Source organism: Phycodurus eques, chromosome 5, assembly GCF_024500275.1.
Source record: "Phycodurus eques isolate BA_2022a chromosome 5, UOR_Pequ_1.1, whole genome shotgun sequence".
Classification (NCBI taxonomy): domain Eukaryota; kingdom Metazoa; phylum Chordata; class Actinopteri; order Syngnathiformes; family Syngnathidae; genus Phycodurus; species Phycodurus eques.
Window position 1 is genome coordinate 7550739 of NC_084529.1, and position 12262 is coordinate 7563000.

The 12262-nt window shown below is 40.9% G+C and overlaps 1 protein-coding gene across 3 annotated transcripts in view; it reads left to right on the plus strand.

Moving 5' to 3' along the window:
• Nucleotides 1–9801, plus strand: part of smpd3 (sphingomyelin phosphodiesterase 3) — an 80479-nt gene extending 70678 nt beyond the window's left edge. For 2 of the 3 annotated variants that reach the window (XM_061677323.1, XM_061677324.1), the window contains exons 6-10: nt 811–972; nt 2426–2515; nt 4111–4174; nt 4465–4633; nt 6539–9801. In XM_061677323.1, coding sequence (XP_061533307.1) covers nt 811–972; nt 2426–2515; nt 4111–4174; nt 4465–4633; nt 6539–6640 — 587 coding nt within the window. In that variant the 3' untranslated portion in view covers nt 6641–9801. Of the gene's footprint in view, nt 1–810; nt 973–2425; nt 2516–2592; nt 3130–4110; nt 4175–4464; nt 4634–6538 lie in introns of those variants that run through there. The other variant, XM_061677325.1, reaches the window with a different exon arrangement.
• The last annotated feature ends 2461 nt before the right edge of the window (nt 9802–12262 follow it).

Sequence of the window (12262 nt, forward strand, 5' to 3'; positions counted from 1 at the left end):
GTTGTTTTCCTGGTTTTGTGGGTGGGGCAAAAATCAATGTCACGGGGCTGGGGTGTATATACCACTATATAAACACCAAGAGTCCTTATTCCATGCAGTGGCCATTGGGGGGAATTGCACTTCCTTGTAAAGAACTTCACCCAGATCCACCAGTATAGTGTGCAATGTGTTTTCTGTTATTTCGGCAACGTGTCTTGCCGTCTGGCACCCACGCACGATCCGCCACCCCGCAGCCCATTATCAGCGGTTAGAGAAGCTGCTGGAGGTCCAGGGCAACAGCGTTAGTGCTGTTACCCTCACAGCCTCCTTCTCTCCACCTTCCCGCCCCACGAGGACTGGATAGCGTCGTGCAGCTTTGACAGCTTATGGAGCACCTTTCTGCGGCCACATACGCACGATGCCCCCTGAATTTCAAAGGAGGGACAATGGTCCTGGCGGCGTGGCTTATGGTCGTTATGCCGGCTCAGAGGCTGCTTCTCTGCAGCCCGTGACAGCGTGTGATATCTCGGTCACTGGAAAGGAGCCTTGAGAGAAGGAAGGTGGTAAGTGTATTTGATTAACAGGAGAGGCGGGATTTTCAGAGCTCTCAGCGACACGGCAACAGAGTCTGCAAGCTGAAAGAATGTCTAAATTCTTGACCATTTTTAAGCCTGATTTCACAAACTTTGTACTATTTTTTTTTTATCCATCCATTCATTGTCCGGCTTGTCAACAAGACTCTTCTCTGTGTTGACATTTTTTTCCCCCTCCTGTTTGGTTTCACTTTAACATTGATGACAAAATCAAACATTTCCCTGTATTTTCTGCCAGGTGATGCCCCTGTGCGATGTGAACAGCTGGACTTGTTGCTCCAGTGGGGGGCAGAGTTCCGCCAAGCTTCATCACATCATCCTGAAGGGAAAAAAGTTCTTGAAGACCTTGTGGCCTTTGACGTCCTTCTGGGTGACCTCAACTTTGACAACTGCTCTTCAGGTATGCATAAATAAGGCTAAATAAAACCATTCTGTAGAAGGATCTGTGTCTTTCTTTTAATATCCAAGCATTTTAGCACTATAAAAGCCAGGTAGTTTGTGGTTGACTAAGTTCTATGAATTTTCTCAAGACAACACATAATGTGTCTGAGTAGTGTGGAAAGTTATGAAGTGCCTGCATGCATTCCCTACAACATATGGGCATGCTCCTGATGAGATGGCAATTTGTCTCCTCTGGATCGCCCCCGTTGAATTCAGATTTGGAGAGCGGTCCGGACAGTCAATAAATAGCATTGATGCCTTTGTCATCCAAGAGCTGACACACTCCAGCCAGATTATAATCAAAGAAAAATGATTAATGTGCCGCCGCACAGGTTGTGTGCGGGTTCCTGTGTTAAAAATGCACTGTTAACACACAGAATCCATTGCTATACTTAAAATTACTTTTTGACTGCATCAAAATGCATATTGTGTTATTTTGTACAGGCAGGGTGTACTAGTTAAAGTGGTGTCATGTTTAGTCATTTTATGTGTTGTTTTTAGTTGTTAAATTACTGTTTTTGGTGGCCATCTGGTACTCGTACTCAAATGGTAAGAGTGATGTCGCCAATTAACACCACCTGCAGGCCCCGCGAATCTATGAATGTCAGCCAGTCCACACGTTGCATAATCCATCTTCCGTTCATCTTATCGTCACTAGGGTCACGGGTGTGCCCATCATTATTCCAAATAGGATGGATAAGATAATTGCCAGCTAATGATCCCGTGGAATTGTTAACTTTGGAACTGATTTTCAATAAACATCTTTATGTAGGGATGTGTTTATGGGAATTTATGATCATTTTCCCACAAGCACATTGTGAGGTTACACATTGATGTTGAACAAGAAGGCCTGGCTTTTAAGTTTTTATGTTGGCAAAATCAGTGTTTGCTCTAATTCATCCAAAAGTGTTCAATAGGGTTGAGGTCAGGATTGTGCAGGCCATTCAAGTTCATCTACATCAAACTCTCTCATCTATATGTCTTTATGCACCTCGATTTGTACACTGTAGCACAGCCATGTTGGAACAAGAGGGCCCATTTCCAAACTGTTACCACAAAGTTGGAAATGTCCAAAATATTAGCCCCTGAGCTCCAGTGAAAGGAACTCTGAATGCTTCAGCATACCAAGAGATTTTGGGATTACCCCTTCCTGTTCCAATATGTCTGTGCACCAATGCACAAAGCAAGGTCCATAAAGACATGGATGAGAGGATTTGGTATGGATGAACTTGACTGGCCTGAACATAGAACGGATTCCATGACTGTCGCAACTGCTCCTGCCGTAGCGGGCCGTAGCCACACAAAGTATAATCCTTTTTGGGCCTTTTTGAGGATGTAGTGTAGTTTATTTTGAACATTTTGAACTCCCACATTAGTCCCACGTAAATGTGTTTTTGTATTCTTTCCCCCAGAGGACAAGTTGGAACAACAGCATGCACTTTTTTCTTTTTACAAGGACCCGTGCCGCCAGGGACCAGGAGAGGACAAACCATGGGCTCTGGGTAATAATGCTCTCACACAGACACAACAACACTCACACAGACACACACTACAGCTCTTGTCACTCACACCTCTACAGGCTGGAAACCTACAGCGACAGGATACATCTATGACACAAACAATAGAAGCTAAGCCAACTGTACTGTCATCTGGCTCTCCAGTTAAAACGCCATGGTTCCACCTTTTAAAATGAAATCCATTTAGTACAGTGATGATGCATGGGCATTAATGGCGTAGCAACCAGAGGGTTTGGTCTGGATAGGAAGTGTTATTTAGGCCAGCGGTATTTCAGGGACAGTGTGTGTTTGTTCACTGAGGCCTTATTTATGTGGATGGGATTTTGTGTGATGGACCAGCGCAACAGATCGGCTTGTTGTCTCTTGGAAGTTGTTATAAAATAGGGAATCAAGGAATAAAGAATGAATCAATGAAAGATTGAGAGGAGGATTATCCTATCTCATGAAGCTTACCCAAAAAAAAGAATAAATGAACACAATAGCCAAAACGGCAGGCACCCAGCCAACCAGTCAGCCAGCCAGCACGCCAACTGTCCTACTTTGTACTTAATATGCAGTATCAGAATAAAGCAGTATTTAATAATTTGGCCAAAACTTGAAGTGTAAGTATGATCTGCTATAGATAAAATTAGCAATTAAATTGATTCATGTTTTGGGTTTTTTTTTTGTTTACAATTTATCTATCCATCAATTTTGTCACCATTATGGTCGCAGGTGTGCTAGAGCCTATTCCAGTTCACTTTGGGTTAAGAGGGGTACAGTACACCGTCGGCAGCCAATCACAGGACACGTATAGACAAACAACCATTCACACTTGTATTCGTACCTACGGGGAAGTAAGAATCTTCGGTTATTTTAAGAAACATGTTTTGGGGATGTGGGAGGAAACCAGAGTAGCTGGAGAGCAGGCACCACAGGGAGAACTTGAAAAACCCCACACAGAGCTTTTTCAAAGGAGGTTCGAGGCGAACAAGCTCGCCACAATTCAACTGTGCTGCCTATGTTAACAACATGCATATCCATTATTATTTCCTATGTTCAGGCAAAAATAGAAAGGTGAATGACCGCGACCAGTGCATTCATTTGTTTGCTTGGTACTTTGGCTTCTTTCATTCATTTCCTGTTGTATTCTACATGTTGTTTGTGATCTAAGTGCCATTAAGGCTTGTATTTGTATTGTGACAATAAGGTCTCGTGACTGATTTTGCCAACATAAAAACTTAATTCAATGTTTTATTGTTAACCGCACTCCAAGTGTAAACAAGCTGATGTGTTAAGCTATTTTGGCATAAGTTTTCATTTTATACTGTTTATCAGAAATTCTGTAGTAATGTGTCACTGATTCAAACTATATTCCTAGAAATGTGTTGTCTTTTGGGTGCCCTGATGGGATTCAGGACAACTTCATGCAAGAACAGCTTCTTCTTTTTTTTACACATGGTTAATTAAAAGGAAGATTAAGTGAGATATTCAAATAAAGACTACTTGGCAATAAATTGTATTTGAATTATTTGTGACAGTGTGTTCTCCGCCTCTCATGCTTATGCATCATAATTTGTTTCTTCACGACCATTGAAAAGGTACCCTGCTGGATCCCAGTGGACTTTATGATGATGAGGTCAGTTCACCGGAAAGTTTACAAAAGTAAGTTCAAAAATGTGTCATGTTTTTGTTCTACTGTCAATTTGATTTTTTTTTTCAAAGTGATGACCATGAGCAATAGATTTTAGGTAGTATAATTAAGCATTAACTGAAGTATTTGTAAATTAAAAAACAACCCTACTGTTACATTTGTTATTATGCTAGATAATACTGACCTCCCACATGTCAGCAGCTCTATTTTGCTCAAACTGTTGCACTTTCATTCCCGACATTTCTTGTGTTGGGATGGGCATCACAGTTTGACGCGTCTCTCATATCATATGTCACTTTAGAGTGATGGAGAACGAGGAGGGCAGAAAGGAGTACTTGGTGTTTCCTCCGAGCAAAAGCCAGTGTCCCTCCAGCAGCCAGAAAGGAAGGAACATTCCACTGAAAGGCAATGGACGTCGGATTGACTACATCCTGTACAGTGACGAGGGCCTGCAGCAGGAGTGGAAATTGGTACGATTTAGGAACAATATTCAAATGGAATTAGTATTTACAATCATTTTCACAAATCCCACACCTGTAGCAAAAAAGTCTCAATTACAGATCAAGTGGTATGCCACCTTCACAGTTTAAAAACAAAGCAAAACAGGTTCTAAACATTGTGCCAAGGTTTAATAAAGGGGTTTACGTAATGTGGTGTTTCTAAACTGTAAGTTATTGTTACAACCATTTAAAAAGTCTATCTTTTGTCGATGTTTGTCTTTGGTTTTCCACGGTAATTTGCGCTGTGAGCCAACATCAAATTTAAATTACATTTCTACTGATGTGGAATGACAATAGTCCCATTTAGCACAAACCCATCATTGAATATTAATTTCTGATTACTTTCAATATACTGGAATAGTGGAGTACCCGAGATGTGTCTTGGATTTTGAATTAGGTTTTCAAATCAAATGCATCAATTGCAGTGAAATTGAAAAATGATATTAAATATACGCACATTAGATGCTTTGTTTTGTTAAGTCTTCAGTTATTGTTTTATATAAATAAAACAATACACTTCCTACCCAAGTCGGAATAATTGCTTCAATTGATTGTGTCAAAAAAGTACCAAGAGTTAATGTGTTAATCTAAACCTGCTGTCGGATCAGAAATGGGAACTAAATATTTAAATATGTCATAAAGCTAATAGGATGAATCATAAAATCTCTTAAATAAATAATATATCATAAAATAATCGTCTTCCATGTTAAATATGTTTGTTAAGGCGATTAGAAAACCTAAAACGTGATTTGTACAGCATATTGCCGCTTAATGCCACCTTGTGTCAGAACGTGGTACTGTAACATCCATTCAAGTCAGTGATGCATTGGTTTTTACTTGACCTTAAAAACAAACCTCAGCCTCCATTTAATGTTTTTTCTCCATGTACTGCACAAGGACTACTGGCGGCCAGCCACATCATTATGACCACTTGAACCAAATAATGATTGTCAAATTATTATCTCTCTGACAGTGGCAATCAAAACAGAGCATTGTTACCTTTGTAAGTTCAGTTTCGGAAACAACAATTATGACCATACTATAATAATATACAGAGCAAGAGCTGTTAAGGAGGGGAAAAATCAGTGTTGAAAGGAGATGGGAAGTATCATTGCATATGTCAACATGGGACACCTGCCACAAAGCCTCTACTCACATGGTTCCAACTCTCGGCTAGTAGGCCACATAGTAAAACATATGGTGTCTCTGGCATTCTCAGCGACACATATTCTGTATTGGACACAATCCCACATGTGGTTCAGGAAATTCTGCAAGAGATCAGAGCATCATTAATTGCACTAACATTGTAACCCTGGATGCCAGGTTCGCCGACACCAAAAGTAGCAATAATTTACAGTATCTGTAGTCTCGAAAGAGTCTCTGGTAGGATGAAGGGCAAAGTTTATAAGACAGTGGTAAGGCCAGCCATAAGGTACGGCTTACAGACAGTGGCACTGAAGAGACAACAGGAAGCAGAACTGGAGCTGGCGGAAATGAAGATGTTGAGGTTCTCTCTAGGAATGACCAGGTTGGATAGGATTAGAAATTAGCTCATCAGAGGGACAGTCAAGGTTAGATGGTTTGGAAACAATGTTAGAGAGAGCAGACTTCGATAGTTTGGACACGTCCAGAGGAGAGAGAGTGAGTATATTGGTAGAAGGATGATGAGGATGGAGGTGCCAGGCAAGAGAGCAAGAAGAAGACCAAAGAGAATGTTGATGGATGTCGTGAGGGAGGACATGAGGGCAGTTGGTGTTCGAGAGGAGGAAGCAGGAGATAGGCTTACATGGAAAAGCTGCTCTATCTGAACCAAATTATATGATACTCAGGGTTTTTGAATAATTCAGAATAATGACCTTCTCCCTTCCTCTACAGGAACTAGAGGAGTTCAACTTTGTAACACAGTTGGCTGGCCTCACGGATCACCTGCCTGTGGCCATGCGATTGGCTGTCTCCACAGGGGAGGAGGAGTCTTAGATTGACCACCTGCATTGGTCAAAAATACTGCCATTTAAGGATCACGGACAACGAAGATGAACGGATTATGTTTTTATGGAAAAGGAGCATCTTGTGAAGGATAATAATTTTACGTGGGCACAACAGAAGATAATCCCGCTGTTAGGGAATATACAAAAATACAAAAGAAAGAAAGACTGATGTGACTGAGAGTTGGGGCAATTGCAAAATAAGAAGAGTAATCTCACCTCCACCCTGCACACGAATACACGTAATTGTCATTGGAGTGTCTGATACCATCTGACATTTCTGCTGCTCGCCCTGTGGACAACACATCCCCTATTGCACTCCAACAATGAATACAGACAGTAGTTACAAGTAGTTTGTTAGTTAGCGAGAAATTTCCTCATTCACGTATGGCGTTGGGGCTTACAAATGGAAGGATGTCGCCATTTTTAATTTATCGCGGCGTTATCCATTTACATCGTAGTGACTCAAACAGCATGAAAAAAGTGCACCTTAATCCGGATCTGCACAAACATTTACTGGATTACAACGTTACTTGGACCGCGCACCACAGCTCGAAAAAGTGGTGGGAATGGTCGAGTCGTCTTTTATCTGACGAATTATGATAATTTTATGCTTGGTGGAGGAAATAAGAGTAATGCCTGCAGCTGCTAACTGGCTTCTACAATAACAATGATCTATGTCACTATGTCATGTTCCTATCCCAAAATGTTACTGGTCTGTTCAATTATTCATTTACCTTACCTGTCGCTCACCTCAACAAGTGTCTTCTTTAACAACTAACAAATACAAAGAAAATGGAATAAAATTAAAATAGTGTGATTTCTACTGTTTTGTAGGGGCTTAAATACTTGTTTAATACAATATAACCCATTTTTAAATGAATAACTACAGGTATATGATGTAAAGATAGAGGAACAGTAGTCCTTGTAGCATGTTTTACAACTTTGATAAGGGAAATAAAGAGAGGACATTTTTAAGCTTCGTTGATGCATGATGGAAAATGGTATCTGTTTACAATTTTAATATAGCAACTTAATGATACATGGTCGCTTGAGTTTGGCTATGTAACGACTTTGGAATATGTCCGAGACTTCCACACACTCACAGCTACTGTGCACCAATGCAGCTCTCCTAAATGTTAAACTCCGCCAGGTTAGTGTTACCTGACATTGCCATATATTCTCTAACAGCCATATCGGAGATCCTGGTTTATTATGATAAATGTGGCCCCACGTGGTTTGAGCCAGATGAAAAGAGGATGTGGGGTCTATACAAAGGCTCGCGTGGCAACAAATAACCCCTTTTGAGTACTAGAGAATACAATATTGGGTTTTTACCTAGTTATTTTCTATTTATGTTCTTCTGAGTGGCCTATGAGGATGTCACAAATAGAGATGAGAAAAAAAATACTCTACACCATTGCTTCCATTCAGAGTAACCGACTTTTTCACTCGTAAACTAGACCATTCCAATGGTGACTTAAATGTTACATCGTCTTGCTTTTCAGGTTTTTATTACAATAGGTGTTCTACACGTCAGTGAGCTACTAATAACACAGGAAGAAACATTTCTGAATTGTATTTGTGAAACATGAACAATAACATAATCAATTCAGGTTAACAGATTTGATTTGTGATATCTGGTCTTTGAACAATTTACCATCTGCTTGTTTGTCTGTGTGTTTGTTTGTTTGTTTGTTTGTTTGTTTGTTTGTTTGTTTGTTTGTTTGTTTTGGCACTAAATGAGAAATTGATACAAATGTGTGTGCACGTGTGACATAATTTTACACATTTCAGTGCATATAAATCGTTTCCCCAAATGAAAGGTAACAGAGGACCATTTCCATATTTATATTGTAATGTGGGTTAAACCATTACAGTGTGCTCTAATCAGATCTACATACACTCTTGCCACCCGACTGCTCGTAACTCTCCTTTCAGGACACACATGAATGTTATTATTGATGTAATGGCAGTCTCAATTTGAAAATCTGTTGTAAACATATTTTTTTCCCAAAATGCTTACGTTTGAGTGTCACAATTTTTGAATCACATTCTTTGGTAAGAGCAAAGATTCTAAATTGGATCTAACCTTTCGCTTGTATGATTTGCGATACCAAATAAATCTGTCCTGATGTGAATATGTTGATATGTTTAGTTAAGGAGTAGGGTGTAGTGTGCTGAAGCTACAATAACTTTTTCATATTTGGGGCGTCATAAATAATACAATCTCATGATAATTGCTTACACCTTTGTGGAAGGTAGAAAGATGTGGAGGAATTCAGAGTTTTTTTTATGTGACTTTAGTGAGTGTATTTTGGCGACTAATAACACAGTGGGTGAAGAATTTGATCGGTGCAAATATAAAGTATAAGAATACACTGTAAGTCTAGTTAACCATGTACCACGTATGCTGAGTATTACCTCTCAATGAGAATGACAACAATGTCAACATGCCATACGTCTTATCATCTTTGTTAAATCACAATCTCTTGTGCATACAGTACAACCTCTTCAGCGCGTTGGCGCTTAGTGCTGTTGGGTTCACATAAGATTAAGGTCAAAGCCTGCATAGTTTCTTACAGACATCAAATGGTGCCTTGCGCTGTAATCAGGTTCGGTAGAGTCCATGTAGAATAATCCAGTTGGGTCAAACTATAGATTACCACTAAAATTGTCCATGGAATTCACTTGATAGAAGCATTTTTTTTTTTTTTTTCAATTATCAGCGATTCAGCCAGGGCCCAATGAAAAAGACATCACTTTTTTCTATTGCATTGATTTTGGCCTTCCCATTTTCTATGGTCCTTGTGAGTCATGGTTTCTTAGGATTGCCATGACTTTCAACAATTATATAGAGGAATTTTATCTCGCAAATATTAACTAACCTGCAGTGTGAGCCAAACAACAACACATTAATTTTTCGCTTTTCGAGCTGCATTAAGTGTTACATACTGTACCTTTAGGCTTGTCATCAGATTAGAAGAGATGTTTCGCTTCACTCTCCTTTGTAACTTTGTCTTCTGCAATCTTTTAATGTTGATATTTTTAAATGACTTGTGTCTCTTTTTTTACTGGGGTTGTCATGCTTGGTCTCAGTCACATAACTGAGTAATCCCTTTTTTTTTCTTTAATAAAGTTTGTTTGCTTTAAAAAGAGAAGCAATTTTCTCTCAAAATCTGCATCGATTTGTTTATTTAACCTTTTAATTTTGTCACTTCATGCATTACTTACGGCAGCACGTTGGGCGACTGGTTAGCACATCTGCCTGACACTTCTGTCACGGGCGTGCCGGAGCCTATCCCAGCTATCTCCGGGTGAGAAGTGGGGTCCACCCTGAACTAGTCACCAGCCAATCGCAGAGCACATACTGTATAAACAAACAACCATTCGCACTCACATTCACACCGACGGGCAACTTAAGAGTCTTCAATTAAACTACCATGCATGTTTTGGGGATGTGGGATTTTTTTTTTCTCCTGCCAACTTCCACACTGCTGTCTCCCCCGCTACATGTACACATTCGTAGCCAACAAATTTGCCTCATCCCACGCAGGAGTTTCCAGGCAGGACACGTCATGCTCCAATGTTACTGGCTCTAGGACACGCGCCGCTACACTATGATTGGCTGCTGTATCCCGGTAGAACACGCCCTACTGCTTCCAGAAGGGAAAAGGAAGTATGTAACTTAAGTGTGGCAGCGTTAACATGTTTCCCACTAACCCTAACCGACCGACCCAAATCCTAAACTTAACCCATCTTAACAACGCCTTAGCACCAACCCTAGACCTAAACCTAGCCATAACAAACTTCTGCGCTGCTGACCTCAACTCGTGACGTTGTGAGTCGGTTGGGCCGAATACGTCGAAGACCTCCTCCTAAGCAGTCTGTAGACTCTGAGGTAGGTTCTTCTATCATACATGCAAATCAGTCGCCTTACGGCGAAAAACCTATCTGACTCTACCCCAGACTTGTACAATGTTTCAAACAGGCCGGTATGGAATCGCTGACGTCTGATTGGTCCGTAATCTGACGTCATCGTTGTTCGGCCGAATGATGACTATCTGATCTGGCTCCAGACGCCGCCTGCAGATGTCTCCTGCATTCAATGTTTATAGTGGCTCCCCGCAGTTCCTTTCTTCCTTGCCATCTGTCTCCAAATACCCCCTGATGGGGGCCAAATATGCCCCGATGGGGGCCTTCCTGCAATATACTCCTATACTCCAATACACATTCTCTTCCAAACTAGTTAGAATTACATATTAGGATATAAAGTATTCTATATTCCCTTCAATCCCCCAAGTTGATCTTCTGATAATCAGAAGATCAACAACCCCTATACCTACTAACTTTTTCACTACAATACTCAATATTCTATTCTAAACACAGCAAAACTAAACAATTTAAAGAGAGGATATACCGGTATCGTTCAATGGACCGAGCGATTCCATGGCCACCCTGTCCTCGTCCAGGGACAGCAGCTGATATTGGCCGTAGGGGTCCTTACCCACAAAGGCCTTTAGGACAATTCTGAGAACCAGGTTCCTGAGACAAGGGATAATACAACATCCACAAATAGCAAGCACAGCCATGACAATTATGATTGTAGTTGCCAACGTCAGTATGAGACCTCTCCATTTACCAAACATCCTATTAGGCAGGCTGTAGAAGGGGTTGTCCTCCACTCCAGACATTGATTTAAGTTTAACAGACATGGCTTGCAAACCTTTCATGGCTCTGGTGATCTTTCCATTCGGCGCCGTATTATTGGGGATAATTGTACAACAATGTCCTTTAATTCGAGAGTAGGCACCCCCTTCTTCCGCTAACATACTATCAAGGACCAATCTATTTTGGAATGCCATGAGAGATGTAGCTGATAGTTGCTCATGGATGCCCTCCGCTAGTTGGGAGGTGAAATTCACCAATCTTTGAATTTGGTAATGGTGGTAATTTATGAAATCAACCTTTTTATTCAGAGTTACCCATATAAAAATACTCCCAAGACCTGCGGAAATTTAGCAGCGAGCTTTATACTCATCCGGGACACCTCTGGGAATTCCAATGGCATCCAGGTAGGTGGGGTCCTTACCTTCTTCCCAAGCATTTCCACCCACATTGAAGCCACTGACCATACGGCGGAAACGGTTCAAGCTACCCCACCAGTCACGCTCCCATGTGAAATCCGCCATTTGAGTGATTTCCTGCTCAGAGAGGGGCTTAATCACTGTGGGAGCTATCATAGAGACCAATGCACAAATGCCTGTCCATTCCCCGGGCAGGAAGTCCCACAACAGACCATCTCCCCACATCCACCACAAATCAGACCTCATCTTACTTAATCGGGCCGCATCCTAATAATCAATAAAAAGTGTGAATTTACAAAACTGTGGATCCAGGTGGCCAATTGATCGGGAAAGTTTTGTTATTGGGGCCTAACGTTATCTTACTCTTATTTTGAAAGATGCAATCCAATTGAGGTTATTCATCGTAGCACAAACAAGACAGTCCTTTTGATAGATTTTGACTGCGTCCCTACCTTCCACAGTAATTTCCTTAAGCCAAAAATTACCTATATTATTTCATTATTCAGGTCATATCCCGTCACTTTGGA